Here is a 23,346-nt window from a genome sequence, read left to right as displayed (position 1 = left end):
TTCATTGTGTAATTATGAACCCTAGTTCATGATTCCTCCATTTGTGGAAACACCTCAGAATCACTGAATTCTGTGGTGCAGAAGAAGCTCTTCAGCCAGTCAAATCTACACTGACAAAAACTGCTCCAAATCTACATTAGTCCTACTTTGCAGTACTTGCCCCATAGCTTTGCATGTTATAACATTTCAAAATGTTAGACTTGCCAAAATTCAGTCACATTTGTCAGACATGACCTCCCTCAGAAAAAGGTATACTGACATGTACCTGACCAGATCTTGCCTTTCCAAGTGGAGAATCTGCCCTTCAGAAATTAGTCCAATACTTATCTTACTATTGATGTGAGACTTGCTGATCTGCAATTCCCTATTTATCTCTACCTACTCTTGAAAAGTGGAACCACATCAGCTGTCCTTCAATCCTGTGATATGGCACCATTTTTTCCTGACAGTGTAATCACCAAGGATCCTTAGACTACTTTTTCCAAACCCACAATGACTTCCATCTCAAAGGACAAGGGCAACAGATGCATGGAAACACCAAGTTCCCCTTCAAGCTATCCAACATAATGACTTGGAAATATATTGTCATTCCTTCACTGTTGCTGGGTCAAAATCGTGGAATTTCCTCCCAAATGCCATAGTGGGTCAATCCACAGTAGGTGGACTGCAGCAATTCAAGGCAGCAGCTCAGTGCCACCTTCTCAAGGGCAACTAGGGATGGGTAATAAAATGCTGGCCAGTCAGCAATGTCCATGTTCCACAAGTGAATAAAAAAAGTTTAAAATTTCACCATTGTATTGGATTACATTTGTAAGACAGATGTTCTTAAATCAGAGACGTTCAATATAAAGAAATGTCCTACCATCCACAGTTAACTGAAGAACTTGGGGAAAGCATCAAATGTAAGGAAAAGCATACAATTGCACAAAGGTGTGTAGCAGGTCAGATGTTTGATCAGAATTAACATGCTCTCTAATCTGTTGATGTTCCTCACACACCACCTGTTGAACCAACACATTGACTTCAAGTTTTGAAAGTTGCCACCATGCATGGACCTCGGAGGATTGTACACCAAGAAAAAAATGTTTGAAGGCATCAGATTATAAAGAACAGCAAGGAATGGCTAAAAATAGTCAGGAGGAAGGAATTAAGAAATGTGCAAGAGACAGCTAGGAATGCAAAAGCAGAATAGCAAGAGTTTCTCCAGGCATTTAAAAAGGAAAAAAATGTAAAATGTGTTGAAAAACAAAAATTGCTGCAAAAGCTTAGCAGAACTGAGGAAGTGTCACTCAACCCGAAATGTTAGCTCTGATTTTTCTCCAAAATGTTGCCAGACCCACTGAGCTTTATCAGCAATTTGATTTTGTTTCTGATTTACTGCTACTGCAGTTCTTTCAGTTTTTATGTAAAATGTGTGTTGGTCCTCCAGTGAGTAAGAATGGGAAGGTAATAGTAATTAAAAAGGAAATGGCAGCTGAAATGAACAAATATTTTGCTTCATTCTTCACTTTCATTCTAGTAGTAATTGTACATCTGGGGGTGGAAGGGACAGAGGAAATCCACTAGGAATAGTGGTACTGAGCAAACTTAGGGTACTGAGGAGTTGCAAGCTGTTAGATCTCCAGCTCCTGATCAGTTTCATCTTAGGATCTAAAAAGAGATCACTAGTGAGGTATGGAATGTGTTGGTGTTAATTTTCCCAAAGTTCCCTGAATTCAGGAAATGTTCTATCAGCTGGAAAGTAGCAAATATAACCCATCTATTCTAGAAGGGAGGGAGGCCATAAACATGAAAATACAGGCTGGTTGGCTTGAAGTCTGTTGTATTGAAGTGTTGGAATTAATTATTAAAGAAGGTGTAACTGCACACTTCAAAATCTCAAGGTGGTCATAAAGACCCAGGGTGGTTTCTTCAAAGAAAAGTCATGTTGAACCAATTTATTGAAATACTTTTGAAGGAGTGATGTGCTGTGGATAATGGAGAGCCTGTAGAGATAATTTGGATTTTCAGAAGGCATTTAATAAGGTGTCGCATCAGGGAATACTGTGGAAAATAAAAGCTTGTGATGTATGGGTAACATATTAGCATGGATAGAAAATTAGTTGGCTGGCAGAAAACAAGAGTGTGTGTGTAGATGGGTCTTTGTCTGATTGGTAGGATGTGATATGTTGAGTCCTGCAGTGATCTGTGCTAGGGTCTGAACTTTTTTTGTCAATGAAGATGAATGGAGCAAAGGCATGGTGGCTACATTTGCAGATGTTTAAATGTATGGTTGATAAATGTGCCGACAACTCCAAGATAAGTAAGAAAATAGGTTGTGAAGAAGACGTGAAGATTATATGTATGGTCAGATAGAGATCTATAGATTTATTTTATCTGTGTATAGTTAGATTTGAGTGAACAGGCAAAAAGATTGGCAATAGAGTGTATAATGTGGGAAGAGTGAGTTTGTTCACTTTGGCAGGAAAAGTGGAGAAAAAAAGTATGGAGCAAGGCTGTGGAACTCCAAGATATCAAGGAGTTTAAATGTTCTAGTGCATGAGCGACAAAAAGTTAAGAATGTGGATATAGCATATTATCTGAAAGGCTAATGGAAAGCTGTCCTTTACTGCAAGGTCATCGATGAAACCACATCTTGAATACTGTGTGCAGTTTTGGCCTCCCTTTTTGAGGAATAGTATAAATGCATTGAAGGCAGTTCAGAGGAGGTTTACTAGAATGATTGCTGGAATGAGCCAGTTTTGTGAAGAAAGCTTAGACAGACTGGACTTGTTTCTACTGGAATTCATAAATGTGAGGGGTGGCTTTTTTTTAATTCACTCATGGGATGTGGCTGTCACTGGCTGGGCTAGCACTTATTATTTGTTAAAAATTGAAATAACTGCAGATGCTGGAAATCAGAAATGAAAACAGAACTTGTTGGAAAACCTCAGCAGATCTGGACAGGTCAACAGAAAGTCATTAAAAAAAGCTTTAAAGAAAAGTAAGATAGATTACGAGAGTAAATAGCTCAGAATTTAAAGACAGATAGCAGAAGTTTCTACAAATATATAAAACAAAAAAGAGTGGTTATGGTAAGCATTGGTCTTTTAGAGGATGAGAAGGGGAATTTAATAATGGAGAATGCTAAGGCATTGAACAGGTATTTTGTATTGGTCTTCACAGTGGCAGACGTGAATAACATGCCAGTAATTGATGACAACTAGACTGAGGTAGGTGAAGACCTAGAAACAATCATTATCATGAAAGAGATAGTGTTGGCAAACTAATGGGGCTAATGGTAGACAAGTCTCCTGACTGATGGAATGCATTGCAGGCTACTAAAAGAGATGGTGGGAGGAATAGCAAATGCATTCATGGTAATTTTCTGAAATTCACTGGACTCTAGGGCAGTTCGAGCAGATTGGAAGACAGCAAATGTGATCCCACTGTTTTAAAAAGGAGGTAGACAATAGATGGGGATTGAATAGACCGATTATCTTATTTTGTGTAGTGGGGAAAATACTTAAATCTGTCGTAAAGAAGGAAATAGCAAGACATCTGGATAGAAATTGTCCCATTGGGCGGACACGGCATAGGTTCATGAAAGGCAGGCCGTGCTTAACTAACTGAGTGGAATTCTATGAAGACCTTATGAGTGCGGTGGACAACACGGGCCTAGTAGATATGGTGCGTCCAGATTTCCAAAACAAGGTGCCACACAAAAGGCTGCCACATAAGATGAAAGTACACAGTGTTATGAGCGATGTATTGGCATGGATGAAAGATTTGTTAACTAACAGGAAGCAAAGGGTGGGGATAAATGAATACATTTCTGGTTGGCGATCAGTGACTAGTGATGTGCCTCAGAGATCAGTGTTGTGACTGCAGTTATTTACAATTTACATGGATGATTTGGAGATGGGGACCATGTTGTAGTATGGCAAAGTTTACGGATGACACTAAGGTGAGTGGTAGAGTAAAGTGAGCAGAAGACTCTGAAAGTTTGCAGAGGGATGTAGATAGTTTAACTGAGTGGACGAAGGTCTGGCAGATGGAATACAATGTTGATAAATGTGACGTCATCCGTTTTGGTAGGAATAACAGTAAAAAGGGCTATTATTTGAACAGTAAAAAATAGTAGCATGCTACTGTGCAGCGCGACCTGGGTGACCTTGTGCATGAGCTGGTTTGCTCGTGCAGAAGGTAACTAAGAAGGCAAATGGAATTTTGTCCTTCATTGCCAGAGGGATTGAGTTTAAAAGCACGTAGGTTTTGTTAAGGCTGTGCAGGATGCTGGTGAGGCAGCAGTAAGTGTTCTTATTTGAAAAAGGATGTAGTGGCACTGGAAGAGGGGTGCAGAGGAGGTTCACTAGGTTGATGCCAGAGTTGAGAGAGTTGACTTAGGAGGAGAGACTGAGTATACTGGGATTATATTCATTGGAATTTAGAAGAATGAGGGGGAGATCTTACAGAAACACCCAAAATTATGAAGGGAATAGACAAGATACTTACCAGGGGAACACAGTGGGGCACAGGTATCTGGCACAGAATCTGTCCCTGCTGCTCAGAAGGGAAGGGGGAAGAGGAGCAGAGCAGTAGTCCTTGGGGACTCCATAGTTAGGGGGACAGATAGGAGGTTCTGTGGGGACGAGAGAGACTCACGGTTGGTGTGTTGCTCCCAGGTGCCAGGGTGCGTGATGTCTCTGATCGTGTTTTTGGGATCCTTAAGGGGGAGGGGGAGCAGCCCCAAGTCGTGGTTCACCTAGGCACCAACGACATTGGTAGGAAGAGAGATGGGGATTTAAGGCAGTCATTCAGTGAGCTAGATGGAAGCTTAGAGCTAGGATGACCAGAGTTGTCTCTGGTTTGTTGCCCGTGTCACGTGCTAGTGAGGCATGGAATAGGGACAGAGAGGAGTTGAACACGTGGCTACAGGGATGGTGCAGGAGGGAGGATTTTGGATTCTTGGATAATTGGGGCTCTTTCTGGGTTAGGTGGGACCTCTACAAGCAGGATGGTCTTCACCTGAACCAGACAGGTACCAATATCCTGGGGGGGATATTCGCTAAGGCTATTTGGGTGGGTTTAAACTAATTCAGCAGGGGGATGGGAACCAAAATTGTAGTTCGAGTACAGAAAAGGTTGAGAGTAGGGAGGTCCGAAATAAAGTTTCAGGGACGCAAGATGGCACCGGCAAGCAAGAAGTTGGTTTGAAGTGTGTCTACTTCAATGCCAGGAGCTTCTGGATTAAGGTGGGTGAACTTGCAGCATGGGTTGGTACTTGGGACTTCGATGTTGTGGCCATTTCGGAGACATGGATAGAGCAGGGACAGGAATGGTTGTTGCAGGTTCCGGGATTTAGATGTTTCAGTAAGAACAGAGAAGATGGTAAAAGTGGGGGAGGTGTGGCATTGTTGGTCAAGGACAGTATGACAGTTGCAGAAAGGATGTTTGGAGACTCGTCAACTGAGGTAGTATGGGCTGAGGTTAGAAACAGGAAAGGAGAGGTCATCCTGTTGGGAGTTTTCTATAGGCCTCTGAATAGTTCCAGAGATGTAGAGGAAAGGATAGCAAAGATGATTCTGGATAGGAGTGACAGAGACAGGGTAGTTGTCATGGGGGACTTCAACTTTCCAAATATTGACTGGGAACACTATAGTTCGAGTACTATAGATGGGTCAATTTTTGTCCAGTGTGTCCAGGAGGGCTTCCTGACACAGTATGTAGATAGGCCAACAAGGGGCGAAGCCACATTCGATTTGGTACTGGGTAATGAGCCCGGCCAGGCGTTAAGATTTGGAAGTAAGTGAGCACTTTGGTGATAGCGATCACAATTCTGTTATGTTTACTTTAGTGATGGAAAGGGATAGGTGTATACCACTGGGCAAGAGTTATAGCTGGGGGAAAGGCAATTACGATGAGATTAGGCAAGATTTAGGGAGCATAGGATGGGGAAGGAAACTGCAGGGGATGGGCACATTAGAAATGTGGAGCTTATTCAAGGAAAAGTTCCTGTGTGTCTGAGATAAGTATGTACCTGTCAGGCAGGGAGGAAACTGTAGAGCACGGGAGCCGTGGCTTACGAAGGAAGTGGAACCTCTGGTCAAGAGGAAGAAGAAGGCTTATGTTCGGATGAGATGTGAAGGCTCAGTTAGGGCGCTTGAGCGTTACAAGGTAGCCAGGAAAGACCTAAAGAGAGAGTTCAGAAGAGCCAGGAGGGGACATGAGAAGTTGTTGGCGGATAGGATCAGGGTAAACCCTAAAGCTTTCTATAAGTATTTAAGGAATAAAAGAATGACGAGAGTAAGATTAGGGCCAATCAAGGATAGTAGTAGGAAGTTGTGTGTGGAGTCAGAGGAGATAGGGGAAGCATGAAATTAATATTTTTCTACAGTATTCACTGTAGAAAACGACAATGTTGTCGAGGAGAATACTGAGATACAGGCCACTAGACTAGGTGGGACTGAGGTTCACAAGGAAGAGGTATTAGAGATCCTACAGATTGTGAAAATCCCCTGGGCCGGATAGGATTTATCCCAGGATCCTCTGGGAAGCCAGGGAGGTGATTGCCGAGCCTTTGGCATTGATCTTTAACTTGTCATTGTCTACAGGAATAGTGCGAGAAGACTGGAGGATAGTAAATGTGGTTCCCCTGTTCAAGAAGGAGACAACCCTGGTAATTATAGCCTTACTTCAGTTGTTGGTAAAGTGTTGGAAAAGGTTATACGAGATAGGATTTATAATCATCTAGAAAAGAATAAATTGATTAGGGATAGTCAGCACGATTTTGTGAAGGGTAGGTCGTGCCTCACAAACCTTATTGAGTTCTTTGAGAAAGTGACCAAACAGGTAGATGAGAGTAAACCGGTTGATGTGGTGTATATGGATTTCAGCAAGGCGTTTGATAAGGTTCCCCACAGAAGGCTATTGTACAAAATGTGGAGGAATGGGATTGTGGGAGATATAGCAGTTTGGATCGGAAATTGGCTTGCTGAAAGAAGACAGAGGGTGGTAGTTGATGGGAAATGTTCATCCTGGAGACCAGTTACTAGTGGTGTACCGCAAGGGTCGGTGTTGGGTCCACTGCTGTTTGTCATTTTTATAAATGACCTGGATGAGGGCGTAGAAGGATGGGTTAGTAAATTTGCAGACGACACCAAGATCGGTGAAGTTGTGGATAGTGAAGAAGGATGTTGTAGGTTACAGAGAGACATAGATGAGCTGCAGAGCTGGGCTGAGAGGTGGCAAATGGAGTTTAATGCAGACAAGTGTGAGGTGATGCACTTTGGTAGGAGTAACCAGAAGGCAAAGTACTGGGCTAATGGTAAGATTCTTAGTAGTGTAGATGAGCAGAGAGATCTCGGTGTCTATGTATACAGATCCTTGAAAGTTGCCACCCCAGGTTGACAGGGTTGTTAAGAAGGCATACAGTGTTTTAGCTTTTATAAATAGAGGGATCAAGTTCCGGAACCAAGAGGTTATGCTGCAGCTGTACAAAACTCTGGTGCGGTCGCACTTGGAGTATTGCGTACAGTTCTGGTTTATAAGAAGGATGTGGAAGCTTTGGAAAGGGTGCAGAGGACATTTACTAGGATGTTACCTGGTATGGAGGGAAGGTCTTAGGAGGAAAGGCTGAGGGACTTGAGGCTGTTTTCATTAGAGAGAAGAAGGTTGAGAAGTGACTTAATTGAAACATATAAAATAATCAGAGGGTTAGATAGGGTGGATAGGGAGAGCCTTTTTCCTAGGATGGTGACGGCGAGCACGAGGGGGCATAGCTTTAAATTGAGGGGTCAAAGATATAGGACAGATGTCAGAGGTAGTTTCTTTACTCAGAGAGTAGTAAGGGAATGGAACGCTTTGCCTGCAACGGTAGTAGATTCGCCAACGTTAGGTACATTTAAGTTGTCATTGGATAAGCATATGGACGTACATGGAATAGTGTAGGTTAGATGGGCTTCAGATCGGTATGACGAGTCGGCACAACATTGAGGGCTGAAGGGCCTGTACTGTGCTGTAATGTTCCATGTTCTAAGATAGAAGCAGAGTGGTTGTTTTTACTGGCAGGCAAAACTAGAACAAGATGGTAAAGCCTCAAAATTAGGGGGAGTAGATTTAGGTCTGAATTGAGGGGAACCTCTTCATGCTGGGGAAGCAATGGTTTGGTGGTATTATTGCTGGACTGTTAAACCCAGATAACGTTCTTGAGACCCAGGTTCAAATCCTGCCATGGCAGATGGTGGAATTTGACTTCAATAAGTGTCTGGAATTAAGGATCTAATGATGACCATAAACCCATTGTCGATTGCCGGAAAAACCTATCTGGTTCTCTAATGTTCTTTAGGGAAGGAAACTACTATCCTTACCTGGTCTGGCTTCCTATGACTCCAGATCCACAGCAATATGGTTGACTTTAAACTGCCGTCTGGGCAATTAAGTGTGGGTAATACATGCTGCCTGGACAGCGACACCCTCATCCCGTGAACATATGTTCGAAAAACTCCAAGGAATGTGAATCCATGGAATTTTCTGCCAAGTGATGTAGTTGAGGCTTCCTCATTGAATGTTTATAAAGCTAAGATAGATAATTTTTTGAATAGTAAAAGAGTTACGGGTTATGGTGAGATGGTAGTAAGTGGAACTGAGGCCACAAAAAGAGCAGCCATGATCTTATTGAATAGCGGAGCGGGCTCAGAGGACCAGATGGCCTACTCCCGCTCCTGGTTCCTATGTTCACCTGTGGAGATAAGTCAGAAAAATCATTTCCAGTGACCTTTCCTCAGAACCCTTCATGTTTATTCCCTTCAGAAAGTGCTCGTGATTACTTTCTTGAACCACAGAGTCCATGTACTGTAGATAGATCCACAATGCCATGATGGAGAGAATTCCAGGATTTTGTCCCAGCAATGCCAAAGCAGATGTTGTCATCTTGATTGAGCGGTTTTTACAGATTGGACACGTAAAGCATATTTTAAAAATGTTTTTGGGGTCAGTCCAGAATTAGTGGGCACTGATTTAAAATTAGGGGCCAATCTTTCAGGATGCAAATGAGAAAATTTTTTTCATTGTAAGAGTGTACAACTTCAGAACTGTTTGTCTCAGGACCTCTTGGAAATGGGATAACTTAACATTTTAATCTTGTGAGGCACAGAGTTTATCTGGGATAAATGGAAATGTAGAATTGACAACACATGCACATCAGCCATGATCTTACTGCTTGGATGGGGCAGCACTGAGTGCCGGCGTGTTATGTTTCTGCTCCTACTTCAAATGTTTCTAAAGATTGCTACACAGAATAAGACCTCCTGGTGTGGAGATAACATCTTGTAATAGTTGAGGATTGGTTAGAGAACAGCAAACAGAATAGGCAGAAATGGGCTATTTTTGGGTTAGCATGATGTAACAAGTCAAAAATCACAGGATCTACTGGGGCTTAATAATTTACAAACTAATGTATGCTTATTAAATTTACTGAGAACACCAAGGTAAGTAAGTTGTGAAGAGGACAAAAAGACTGTACAACAGGACATGGATAGAAATAGTCATTTGCTATTAGAAGAAAGAAGGCACATTCTGTTGAAGTTTTTCATTTTCCAGACATTTTACAGGAAAAACCAATGTGAGGGAAATCCTGCCATGTACATTGTATGAAAGGACAATGCTGGTCGGTTGGCAAGTGGACTCTGATTGGTAGAAGCCTGTAGAGAATGGTTTTCACCTTGAATTTGTATTCTTGTGAATAATCCTGATGAGTATAAGACCAAAAGCTTTGACAAAATATTGCTTCTTTTCAGCAATACTCATTATGTAGATCGGTTAAGTGAGTGGCAGAAAACTTGGAAGATAGAATATCATATGGGAAAAAGCGAACTTTCCACTTTGGAAAGTGGTGTGTTATTTAACCAAAGAGAAATTGCACAACAGATGGATCTGGGTGCCCAGGTACATGAATGACAACATGTTTGTATTCAGGTACTGCAAGAAATTAGGAATGAACTGTTGTCAGTTATTGCAAGGGAAATCAAATATTTTTGTATGTGTTTGAGGGATGTGGGTGCTGCTGGGGAGGCCAGCATTTATTACCCATTGCCTAATTAGTCTAGAACCTGGAGGCTTGCTCAGCCATTTCAGAAGACAATTAAGAGTCAACCACATTGTAGTGGGTCTAGAGTTGCATGTAGGCCAGACCATGTCAGGATGGTATATTGACGGGATCATTGAACATTCCTAAGGTCAGGTGAGATTTGATTCTTGATTGACAAGGGAATCAAAGACTGTGGGAGACAGACAAGAAAAGTACTGTGATCAGAGATAATGGTAACTGCAGATGCTGGAGAATCCGAGATAACAAAGTGTGGGGCTGGATGAACACAGCAGGCCAAGCAGCATCTCAGGAGCACCAAAGCTGACGTTTCGGGCCTAGACCATTCATCAGTTCAGCTCTTGTCACTCGCTGAGGTAACACGCTGGAAGTCGGTTCCCACTTTTCTTGGAACTATCACAATGTGAAAATTTGATTAAAACTCCAAAGTGCCCAAATTTGCCTTTCAAATTTAGGTTAAAAAAGAATATGCATCATGTTTTTCGTAAACAGGACAATAATATTAGTTTTTAATCAGTGGCAAGAAAAGAAAATATAAATTGCTAGCTTTTAACTGCAAAACCCAAATTGTACCCATGTTTAAAATTCCTATACGCACAAACAGACAGAAAAGACACAAATGTTAGTGAAAGGGTGAAAAAGCACACTTTGGCACCAATAAGGATCACAGACGTCGATGTTCTGAAGAAGGGACATGGACCCAAGCGTTGGCTTTGCACTCTCTCCCTAGATGCTGTCAGACCTGCTTAGTTTTCCCAGAAATTTTTGTTTTTGTGACTGATGTCAATGAGTTGGTTTCTTTTGACTGCTAATGACAGGAGGTGGTGCACACACTGATTCTGAGACTTCCATTAACTGGTTAAGGATTCACCCTTTCGGTGTGTCTGAAGGTGATTTTTCTCCTTTCCTGTTCAGCAAAAGAATTTACAAAGAGATCAGTTTATATTGAGCGAGAACAGCTGCCAGATTTTCTGTTACTTGCCCACACAATAGGAGGAGAGAGAGAGAAAGAATTGGATGGATGCTTTCTCTTCACAGGCTGGATATTTCAGCTGTATTACACTCGAGACTGCAGTATATACCCACTAAACAGTTACATGTTTGTTATTATCCTGCGTCCACAATAGGATTGTTTCTGGATAAAACTGATTTCACATTCACGCCCACAACTACAACACACACCCGCTTTTCTCTCTCTCTTTTCTGCACTATTTCAATAAGAGAAAATTGTACAAACAACTCACAATGAGGTCTTTACACAGCCATGATGTCCTCAAGTGGGGTAACAGGCTTGAGGGGAGGTGATGGCCTAGTGGTATTATCACCGGACTGTTAGGCCTGAGATCCGATAACATTCTGGGGACCCGGGTTGAATCCTGCCATGGCAGATGGTAGAATTTGAATTCAATAAATATCTGGAATTAAGAATCTAATCATGACCATTGTTGATTGTTGGAAAAACCCATCTGGTTCACTAATGTCCTTTAGGGAAAGAAATTGCCACCCTTACCTGGTCTGGACTACATGTGACTCCAGACCCACAACAATGTGGATGACATGTTAGCTGCCTTCTCGGTAATCAAGAATGGGCAATAAATGCTGGTCTAGCCAGTAAACCCCACGTCCTGTGAATGCATTAAAAAAAAAGCCTACTCCAGCTTCTAATTCATATGCTCATGTATATGTACCTCACCCAACTGTTTAAACAGTTTTTTTTTTGGTCCTCAGAAAGAGGGCACAGATGTGTTGGGTGGAATAGTGTTGTGCTTTGTGGAGGAGCAAAGAGTGAGAGGTATTTTCATTTCATCTGCATCCTTAACAATTTCAGGCGACTTAGTGGTGCAGGCACATGGCTCCTTGAACGTGGTGTCACAGGGAGACAGAGTGGTGAAGAAGGTGTTTGGCAGACTAGCCTTCATCAGTCAGAGCCGAGAGTATAGGAGTTGAGATGTCATGTTACGGCTGTACAAGACATTGGTGAGAGATAATGGGAACTGCAGATGCTGGAGAATTCCAAGATAATAAGATGTGAGGCTGGATGAACACAGCAGGCCAAGCAGCATCTCAGGAGCACAAAAGCTGACGCTTCGGGCCTAGACCCTTCATCAGAGAGGGGGATGGGGAGAGGGAACTGGAATAAATAGGGAGAGAGGGGGAGGCGGACCGAAGATGGAGAGTAAAGAAGATAGGTGGAGAGAGTATAGATGGGGAGGTAGGGAGGGGATAGGTCAGTCCAGGGAAGACGGACAGGTCAAGGAGGTGGGATGAGGTTAGTAGGTAGATGGGGCTGCGGCTTGGGGTGGGAGGAAGGGATGGGTGAGAGGAAGAACCGGTTAGGGAGGCAGAGACAGTTTGGACTGGTTTTGGGATGCAGTGGGTGGGGGGGAAGAGCTGGGCTGGTTGTGTGGTGCAGTGGGGGGAGGGGACGAACTGGGCTGGTTTAGGGATGCAGTAGGGGAAGGGGAGATTTTGAAACTGGTGAAGTCCACATTGATACCATATGGCTGCAGGGTTCCCAGGCGGAATATGAGTTGCTGTTCCTGCAACCTTCGGGTGGCATCATTGTGGCAGTGCAGGAGGCCCATGATGGACATGTCATCTAGAGAATGGGAGGGGGAGTGGAAATGGTTTGCGACTGGGAGGTGCAGTTGTTTGTTGCGAACTGAGCGGAGGTGTTCTGCAAAGCGGTCCCCAAGCCTCCGCTTGGTTTCCCCAATGTAGAGGAAGCCACACCGGGTACAGTGGATGCAGTATACCACATTGGCAGTTGTGCAGGTGAACCTCTGCTTAATGTGGAATGTCATCTTGGGGCCTGGGATAGGGGTGAGGGAGGAGGTGCGGGGACAAGTGTAGCATTTCCTGCGGTTGCAGGGGAAGGTGCCGGGTGTGGTGGGGTTGGAGGGCAGTGTGGAGCGAACAAGGGAGTCACGGAGAGAGTGGTCTCTCCGGAAAGCAGACAGGGGTGGGGATGGAAAAATGTCTTGGGTGGTGGGGTCGGATTGTAAATGGCGGAAGTGTTGGAGGATGATGCGTTGTATCCGGAGGTTGGTAGGGTGGTGTGTGAGAACGAGGGGGATCCTCTTAGGGCGGTTGTGGCTGGGGCGGGGTGTGAGGGATGTGTTGCGGGAAATACGGGAGACGCGGTCAAGGGCGTTCTCAATCACTGTGGGGGGAAAGTTGCGGTCCTTAAAGAACTTGGACATCTGGGATGTGCGGGAGTGGAATGTCTTATCGTGGGAGCAGATGCGGCGGAGGCGGAGGAATTGGGAATAGGGGATGGAATTTTTGCAGGAGGGTGGGTGGGAAGAGGTGTATTCTAGGTAGCTGTGGGAGTCGGTGGGCTTGAAATGGACATCAGTTACAAGCTGGTTGCCTGAGATGGAGACTGAGAGGTCCAGGAAGGTGAGGGATGTGCTGGAGATGGCCCAGGTGAACTGAAGGTTGGGGTGGAAGGTGTTGTGAAGTGGATGAACTGTTCGAGCTCCTCTGGGGAGCAAGAGGTGGCGCCGATACAGTCATCAATGTACCGGAGGAAGAGGTGGGGTTTGGGGCCTGTGTAGGTGCGGAAGAGGGACTGTTCCACGTAACCTACAAAGAGGCAGGCATAGCTGGGGCCCATGCGGGTGCCCATGGCCACCCCCTTAGTCTGTAGGAAGTGGGAGGAGTCAAAAAAGAAGTTGTTGAGTGTGAGGACGAGTTCAGCTAGGCGGATGAGAGTGTCGGTGGAGGGGGACTGGTTGGGCCTGCGGGACAGGAAGAAGCGGAGGCCATCTCCATGCGGAATGCAGGTGTACAGGGACTGGACGTCCATGGTGAATATGAGGTGTTGGGGGCCAGGGAATTGGAAGTCCTGGAGGAGGTGGAGGGCGTGGGTGGTGTCACGGACGTAGGTGGGGAGTTCCTGGACCAAAGGGGAGAAAATGGAGTCCAGGTAGGTGGAGATGAGTTCGGTGGGGCAGGAGCAGGCTGAGACGATGGGTTGACCAGGGCAGGCAGGTTTGTGGATTTTGGGAAGACATTGGTGAGGCCACTTTTGAAATACTGTGTATGATTCTGGTTGCCCTGCTACAGGAAGGATGTTATTAAACTGGAAAGGATGCAAATAAGATTTAGACTATAAGACCATAAGACATAGGAGTGGAAGTAAGGCCATTCGGCCCATCAAGTCACTCCACCATTTAAATCATGGCTGATGGGGCATTTCAACACCAGTAACACAAGGTTGTTACTGAGACTGGAAGGTTTGAGTTGTAGGATAGGCTGGGACTTATTCCTGGAGCGTAGGAGGCTGAGAGGTGACTGACAGAGATTGTAAAATCATGGGGGCACAGATAAGGTGAATAACCAAGCTCTTTCTGTTTTAATGATTAATAGCCAAGGAGAGTCCAAAAGTAGACGGCATAGATTTAAGGTGAGTTCAGAAAGATTTAAAAGGGACCCAAGGGACAACTTTTCACACAGAGGATGGTGTGTATATGGAATAAGCTGCCAGACAGAGGGGTAGAGGCAGGTACACTTTAAAACATTTGGACAGGTGCATGAATAGGAAAGGTTCAGAGGGAAAGGAACAAAATGTAGGCAAATGGGACTAGTTCAGATTAGGAAACTTGGTTGCCAGTACCTGGATGAACTGGGTCGAAGGCTCTGTTTCTGTGCTATGTGATTCTATAACTATCCCACAATGACGGATGTAACAAACTGCGTAATTTGTGGTGATGGCTTTGATCGGTAAAATCTTGGCAAGTGTGGTATTTAATCTGAACCAGTCCGGCAGCTGAGGTGCATGTTTTCATCAGTAACAGGCTCTCCTTCCTACAGGATTGTGATGTCGGTGAATGACAAATGGCATTACTGCCACAACTCGGATGTGTTGGTGGGATCTCGAGCAATGCGGGATCGACACCTGCGACTACTAGGATATACCATTCTGCAGGTAGAGTTCTTCCCTTCTTGAAGCCATTCAATGATAGAGGGTTACAGCACAGGAGAAGACCATTCAGCCTTTCGTGTCAGTACGCTGTTTGCTGGAGCAATCCCAAATTAAAATACTGCATTTAAGTTGGTGCTTAAATTAGTATTTAAGATTCCATATGCGATGCTAATCATACTCTCAATATGTCCTGCCACTTCTGAAGATTGATGCAAAAGGCTTTATGCCATTTAGTCTGTATTGCCTCACATTACCTCAAAATGTATCGCACCTCAAAGAAAGTTGAGGAACTGTAAAGGAAAAAAGACCCCGATGGGAGTTGTGTACAGGCCACTCAGTGGTAGTCAAGATGTGGGGCAGAAAATAAATCAGGAGATAGAAAGGGCATGATAGACAGGCACTATTACAATAATCATAAGGATTTCAATATGCAGCTGGACTGGGAAAATCAGCTTGATAGCAGATTTCAAGAAAAGGAATTTGTGGAATGTCTACGAAATGGGTTTTTGGAGCAGCTTGTGGTAGAACCCAATAGATAACAGGCAGTTCTGGATTTAGTGATGTGTAATGAGAAAGACTTGATTAGGGAGTTTAAGGTGAAAGAACCCCTTCGGGGCAATGACCATAATAACAGTAGAATTCACCCTGCAGTTTGAGAGAGTGAAGCTTGAATCAGACGTAATGGTATTACAGTTGAATAAAGGTAACTACCAAGACATGAGGGAGGAGCTGCCCAGAATTGATTGGAAGGAGAGCCTAGCAGGGAAGGTGGTGGAGCAGCAATGATGGGTGTTCCTGGGGGTAATTTGGGACACACAACAGAAATGCATCCCAAAGAAGAAGAAACATATTAAGAGAAGGACGAGGCAGCTATGGCTGACAAGGTAAGTCAGGGACAGCACAAAAGCAAAAGCATTCAATGTGGTGAAGATTAGGAGGAAACATTTAAAAAACAGCCGAGGACATCTTAAAAAGAAACAATAAGGGGAAAAAAGATGAAATATAAGAGCCAGCCAGCTGGTAGGGGCTGGAGAAGTATTAATGGACAACAGTGAAATGGTAGAGGATCTGAATTAAAACAGTCTTTGCATCAGTTTTCACAGAGGAAGACACCAGCAGCATTTGGGCAGAGGTGGGTGTAGTGACCATCTCTAATAAAAAAGAGCTGGGAAAGCTGAAGGTGGATGAATCACGTGGCCCATGTGGGCTACACCCCAAGGCTCTGAAGGAGATAGTTGAGGAGATTGTGGAAGCATTGGTGGTGACCTGTAGGAACCACTGGAGTCAGGGAAGATTCCAAGGGATGGGAAAATGGCTGAACCAACACCCCTGTTTAACAAGGGAGGGAGGATGAGACTGTGGAGTACTTGGAACTGCATGGTAATGTAGGACAGGATCAGCATGGCTTCATCAAGGGGAGCTCGTGTCTGACAAATCTGTTAGAATTCTTTGAGGAGGTAACAAGCAAGTTAGACAAAGGAGAGTCAGTGGATGTGATATATTTCAATTTCCAGAAGGCCTTTGACAAGGTGCCACACAGGAGGCTGCTAAATATTAACATTCATTTCAAGAGGGCTAGAAAGCAAGAGCAGAGATGTACTCCTGAGGCTGTATAAGGCTCTGGCCAGACCACATTTGGAATATTGTGAACAGTTTTGGGCCCCGTATTTTAGGAAGGATCTCCTGGTATTGGATGGGGTCCAGAAGTGTACAAAAATGATCTCGGGCTGAAGAGCGGTTGACGACTCTGGATCTGTTCTTGATGGAGTTTAGAGGGATGAGGGGGTTCTGATTGAAATTTATGGAATACTGAGAAGCTTGGATGTGGAGATGATATTTTCACTAGTAGGAGTGACTGGGACTTATTAGTGAAGGAATGACCCTTCAGAACAGAAATAAGGAGGAATTTCTTCAGCCAGAGGGTGGTGAATCTGTGGAAGCCACGTCATTCACTGTATTTAAGACAGAGATAGATAGTTTCTTGATTGGTATGGGGATCATGGGTTACAGGGAAAGGCAGGAGAATGGGATTGAGAGATATATCAGCCATGATCAAATGGCAGATCAAACTCAATGGGCTGAATGGCCTAATTCTGCTATGTTATGGTCTTTTCCAGTTGATTGTTATCTTCCTTGCTGTTCACATTCCACCAAGTTTCACATCGAAAAGGTTTGAAATTTTATTCTGAATGATTTGGATATTGAAATAAATATGCCACTAAAATCAATGAACCTAGTAGTGACTCCTGAGGAACACCACTATCTGTGAACCACCCTCCAGTCCAGAAAAAGCCATCCACCATCACTCACTGCTTTCTGTCCTTAAGCCAATTTGCTTTTCTAAGTGGACCCTGACCTTCCTAAGCCATGAATTTAAATTTTTTAAACCAATGTTTTTAACCAACCTTGCCAAAAATATGTAGACAACAGTCACCATGCCCTCCTCATGAATTTTCTCAGATACTTTGTCTAAAAGTTCAGTTGATGAGGTAAGCATGATTTTCCTTTTACAACTTGGTGGCAGATCTCCAAATTTGTCTGCTTCAGGAGATTCTGGTGCTGGAGGCAAAGCAATGAAGAGACACCGGATTGATCCCAAGGATCACAGTTTGAGTTCTTGGGAAACCTGAAATATAGTAAGGAAGCACCACAGAGATCACCTTACATAGGGTGAGAAGGTTCAGAAATTTACTTACTATTCTAGGCACAGTGGCTCAGTAGTTAGCACTGAAGCCTCACAGCGCCAGGCATCCGGGTTCGATTCCAGCCTCAGGTAACTGTGCGGAGTTTGCACGTTCTCCCCGTGTCTGCGTGGGTTTCCTCCGGGTGCTCCAGTTTCCTCCCACAGTCCAATGATGTGCAGGCTAGGTGGATCGGCCATGCTAAATTGCCTGTAGTGTACAAGGGTGTGTGGGTTATAGGGGGATGGGTCTGGGTGGGATGCTCCAAAGTGGGGTGTGGACTTGTTGGGCTGAAGGCCCTGTTTCCACACTGTAGGGAATCTAATCAAATTAATTAAACAACAAGAATCGAACAAGGGACTCACATGGATTTGAAAACTCAGATGCCAGTTTAAGTTGAGGATTGTTTAACTGGGATCCCAGTGCACATGGGTGATGTGTGTCCAGGATTTGCTGACAGTTTAGGGTATGGTGGTAGAGTTTTGACTGAGAAGTTAACTAAGAGTGGAAAGTAGGAGACCAGTTAAGAGTGTTCAGTCATTCATTATGACTTTGCTCAAATGGCAGTTGGAGTCTAATGTACCGACTCAAATAAATCTGGTTGGCATCCAGAGAAATATTGTCCCCGCTTTCTGTGCATGCTGCAAAGCAATTTGCCCTCGTCTAGAACATTGTCCTGAAGTTGTCAAAAGCTTTTCTTTGTGCCTGACAGTCTCAGCTACCTCAAGACCATGCAGCTGTTAGGATAAACCGTATCTTCAATCTCTATTGAAGCAAACTTTGACAATTATATCATAGAATCAAATAGCAGTCCAGCAGAAAACTCTGTGCTGGTGTTTGAGGAATTTAGTCAGCCCCATTCCCCTGCATTGTTTTCTCTTTCAAGTACTTTTCCAGTTTCTTTATGAAGATTATGATGAATTTGTATTCGCCAGTCAAACAAGAAAAGGACTTCATATACCGACCACTCATACGAAAAGATTTTTCAATGTAACCCTTCTATGATCCATGCTATCTTTCTTCAATTTCAGAGTTTGTTTTGTGATTTTTTTTGTTTGTTTTCAGCAATCCATCAGCATTAAGATCAGTTTAATCCAGACCATTTTTTATTTCCACATTTCTTACTAAACTTAGGATCGCTGTCATAGGCCATAACAACAGAAGCAGCCAGTGGCTCAGTTGATAACAAGGTGTGGAGCTGGATGAACACAGCAGGCCAAGCAGCATTTAGGAGCAGGCCCAGTTAGTCGGGTCCTGGATGACAAATTCAGGGATTATCAGCTCAAACCCCATCAGCAAAGGCTGCAAAATTAAATTGAGTCAATCAGATAACTTATTATTTGACACCAGGAAAGAATACCATGAAAGCTGCCAGCTTGTCGGAAAAGAGATAACAAGGTGAAGAGCTGGATGAACACAGCAGGTCAAGCAGCATCAGAGGAGCAGGAAAGCTGACCCTTCTTTTTGGAAAAACCCACTGAGTCACTTGTATCCTTCAGGGAGGGGAACCTGCTGCCTTCAGGTCTGGATATCAGTGTAATTCTGGTTTCTGACTATGTGATTGTCTTTTAAATCTTCCCTGATGTAAGCACTCATCTTTGACAAGGTTTCAGTGACATCACTGCCTGAACAGCATCACGCACATCCCTGCTCCTCCTCTGAGGCACTAGGCACTGATTCCAGATCTGGTCTGTGTGAGCAGTCCTTGAACTGACTGTTGGGAGGGATATATGTCTTGTTAAAAAAAACCTTGCATTTTAAACATTGTCTTGCATGTACTGCAAAGCTACAGCTTAAATGTTTCCACCTAACTGTGTTTCTTTGTCCTCTGCTCTGACCTACAGCTGCCTTACCATGAGCTCGAAAAACTGAATGGGATCGAGGAAGTTAAGCATTATTTACGGAAAAGACTCCTGGATGTGCAGTTATGACGATCAAAGAGTTGATTTTTTTTTTGTACCCTGCTCCTGTTTCAATTTAGGTGAAATGGAACCACCCGCCCTTCAGCAGTCAGAATGCCTGGAAACTGCAGCAGCAAACAGTTGGAATTCCAGCAATGCTGTTTCTCTCTCTGTCATCACTACTTCTGTTTTTTTCAGAGTGGAGTGAGAATTTTTCCTGTGGTTTTTCTGCTTTAGTGTGTTCAGATGCTAACTACTGCCACATGTTTTATACCGCCCTTGGAGATGACAAGCTTTTAAATGAAAAGCCTAGGGGTGTGAATAATGCTTTTGTTCGGTTCGGAACTTGCAGGGAGGTTTCATTATTTTGATCAATGTTCACTGACCCTCTTCTGCTGCGGTTATCTTCTGTCCCTTCATTTGCCTCTCATCACCTCTGCAACCTTTTCCACTGGCAGGACGATGTTGTACCGTCCAAGCACTGGGAAGCAGATTCTGAGTGGCTGTACGTGGAGGTACCTCCCAGCTTCAGCTTCTTTAGCAATTTGGTTCTCTGGCTGAAGAATGGAGAAAGCAGACACAGGATGCTAACCAGCAAAGTTGGGAAAGAATTTCAGATTTCTGATGTGATTTTGTGATACCAGTGCACTGCCCAAAGGGGATTTATTGTGACCAGTTCTGAACTCCTTGAGCAGTTCTGTAGGAGATTGTTTTATAGCTGCTGCCTTTTGTCCTTCCTGGTGTTATGGGCTTGGATTGTCTGCTGTGCATCTTGTAAGTGGTACATACTGCAGTGACTGAGCATCATTGTGGAGGGAGTGAATATTGGAGCTGATGAATGAGGTGTTGGGCTGCTTTGTCCTGGGTTGTATTGAAATTTTTGAATGTTTTTGGATCTCCACCCACTAATCAAGGGAGTCGGTTGATGCTTTGATATAGAACAAAAGCTCTGGTGATAATGATGAAAATGAGTGAAGATCTTCCATATCCCAGACTACTCTCAGTTGTAGGGCTACTGGCCACTCTGAAAATTGATGGAGATGATGGTAGCTAGAGGAGCGGACGCTATTTGACTCAGTTGCTAGGGCAGGGGGTTTGGTGATGGTAGTTACAATGGGAGGGGAATTGGTAACAGTGGTTGCTAGTGGAGTGTATGTTGGCGATGGTAGTTGTTTTGGGAGATGTTATAGGTGGCAGTGATTGCTGTGGGAGAAGGTGTTGGCAGTAGTTGCTGGGAGGGATTGTTGATGACACTGGTTTCTGGAGATAGAGCTTTCATTCCAGTGGATTCATTGGGAGAAGGTGTTGGTCTGGTGGTTGCTATGGGAGACCATATTGGTGGATTCTGTGTTGGTATCAGTGCTTGTGAAGGGAAGAGGGTATTGGTGATGGTCGTTGCTGTGGAAAGGGTGTCGGAGAGTAATATTGGACACCTAAAAATGGTGTTGACTGGAGGCTGTCCTGTGGCAAGGTAGGAGATAAAGACAGTTGTGAAATGCTTCTGCTGAGAAGCCAGTCTGGAGCAGCCTTCCTTTTCCTGGTGGATATGTGACATAGTGCCATCTGTAGACCCACTGACTGATAAACATGACTGGGTGAGTTTGCCTGACCTGGATTATAGTAGTTAACTGATGCTCAGATGTTAATTGTGTGGGTTGTAGGTAGTCACTGGAACGCCAAATGTGAGTGAATTTTAATTCCAGCTGGTTTGGGCAGAGGGTGCGCTTGGTGATGTCCCTGGTTGGGGCAAGGGTTGGCAGGGATGGGCGGGGAGTCTGAGCTAAATGCAGTGTTTAAAATTGGGTAAATATTTGGGTGGTGGGTTTTGAGGTTTTAACGGGATCTTCTGTTTGAAGATATGGCATGGATTTAAAAAGAAATTTGAATGTGAATAGAATGAAAAAATGGTGAAAATACAAAACAGGTCCACCAGTTTCGAAACAGAGTATTGAAGTCACATTTTTCAATGTAAGCTGTGTTTGGAGCATTGCAAAGAAGGGGTAAGGTTTCAAATGTGTTTGTGTTAGAACGGATCCACTGGTGTGCTGGCCTTTCTTTTTAGTTTTAAGTTGTTTGTATCACTGCAACTAAGGGATGATCCAGTGTAACCCACTGAGATTAAAAAATACTCTGGAATAAACACAAAGATGATGTCAACTTTCTTCTCTCTCAAACCATCTTAGACACTGAACATTCCTTGAGTATCAAAAGTACTGACAATTATGACATTGTCCAAGTCTTGCAATACCCTGGTAAAGATACACTCTCTGCAGAATAAAGAGAATCACAAAATGTCAAGTGAGCATTATCTCTTTAAATGAGCAATTTTCCCAGTGCCACCCATCTTCTCCCTGTAACCCTGCACACTCTTCCTTTTCAGATAATAATCCAGTTCCCTCTTAAGCATTGATCTAAGCTTTCAGGAAACACATTCCACTTCAACTTAAATGTATTGCCTCACGTCATTTGTTTTTTCTTTGAAAATCGCCTCAAATCTGTGCCTGTGATAATGGGAACTGCAGATCCTGGAGAATCCAAGATAGTAAAGTGTGAAGCTGGATGAACACAGCAGGCCAAGCAGCATCTCAGGAGCACAAAAGCTGACGTTTCAGGCCTAGACCCTTCTTCAGAGAGGGGGATGGGGAGAGGGTTCTGGAATAAATAGGGAGAGAGGGGGATGCGGACCGAAGATGGAGAGAAAAGAAGATAGGTGGGGAGGGGATAGGTCAGTCCAGGGAAGCTGGACAGGTCAAGGAGGTGGGATGAGGTTAGTAGGTAGGAGATGGAGGTGCGGCTTGGGGTGGGAGGAAGGGATGGGTGAGAGGAAGAACAGGTTAGGAAGGCAGAGACAGGCTGGACTGGTTTTGGGATGCAGTGGGTGGAGGGGAAGAGCTGGGCTGGTTGTGTGGTGCAGTGGGGGGAGGGGACAAACTGGGCTGGTTTTGGGATGCGGTGGGGGAAGGGGAGATTTTGAAGCTGGTGAAGTCCACATTGATACCATTGGGCTGCAGGGTTCCCAAGCGGAATATGAGTTGCTGTTCCTGCAACCTTTGGGTAGCATCATTGTGGCACTGCAGGAGGCCCATGGTGGACATGTCATCTAAAGAATGGGAGGGGGAGCGGAAATGGTTTGCGACTGGGAGGTGCAGTTGTTTATTGCGAACCGAGCAGGGGTGTTCTGCAAAGCGGTCCCCACCCAAGCCTCCGCTTGGTTTCCCCAATGTAGAGGAAGCCACACCAGGTACAATGGATACAGTATACCACATTGGCAGATGAATCACTTCACACTTCAGTGCTTTGAACTTCATCCACCATGTTCAACTTTTTACAATGTATATCAATGACAGATGAGATGAGCAAAGGCATTAATTTACAGATGATGTAAACAAGAAAGAATGTTGTGAAGAAAACAGGAGTCTACAGGCAGATATAGATTGATTGAGTGAGAACCAAAAGAAGTGGTAGGTTGAGTATAATGTGGGAAAATTGAAATTGTTGACTTTGGCAGGATGAATGAAGATGCTGGGAATGACCCAAATGAAGAATGACTTTGACTTTGAATTTGAGATGCAAAGGTATCTAGTCACAAAAATTGATGTGGAGGTACAGTAGATAATCAAGAACTTGATGGGATATTTTACAAGAGGATTTAACATGAAAGTAAAGATGTTAAACAGAGCAATAATAATGAGACCTCATCTCAAATACAGTGCAGTTTTGGTCTCCTTTTGGAAGAATGTAAGTGCATTG

The 23,346-nt window shown here is 44.0% G+C and overlaps 1 protein-coding gene across 2 annotated transcripts in view; it reads left to right on the top strand.

Moving 5' to 3' along the window:
* The window catches only part of fastk (Fas-activated serine/threonine kinase), a 53,835-nt gene extending 32,093 nt beyond the window's left edge, over positions 1-21,742 (top strand). For both annotated transcript variants that reach the window (XM_048529632.2, XM_048529631.2), the window contains exons 9-10: positions 14,903-15,017; positions 19,540-21,742. In XM_048529632.2, the coding sequence (XP_048385589.1) occupies positions 14,903-15,017; positions 19,540-19,626 (202 nt within the window). In that variant the 3' untranslated portion in view covers positions 19,627-21,742. The remainder of the gene's footprint in view (positions 1-14,902; positions 15,018-19,539) is intronic.
* The last annotated feature ends 1,604 nt before the right edge of the window (positions 21,743-23,346 follow it).

This window comes from Stegostoma tigrinum, chromosome 5, assembly GCF_030684315.1.
Source record: "Stegostoma tigrinum isolate sSteTig4 chromosome 5, sSteTig4.hap1, whole genome shotgun sequence".
Classification (NCBI taxonomy): Eukaryota; Metazoa; Chordata; class Chondrichthyes; order Orectolobiformes; family Stegostomatidae; genus Stegostoma; species Stegostoma tigrinum.
Note: the sequence above shows the minus strand (reverse complement) of the source record. Positions and strands in the feature narration are given on the sequence as shown.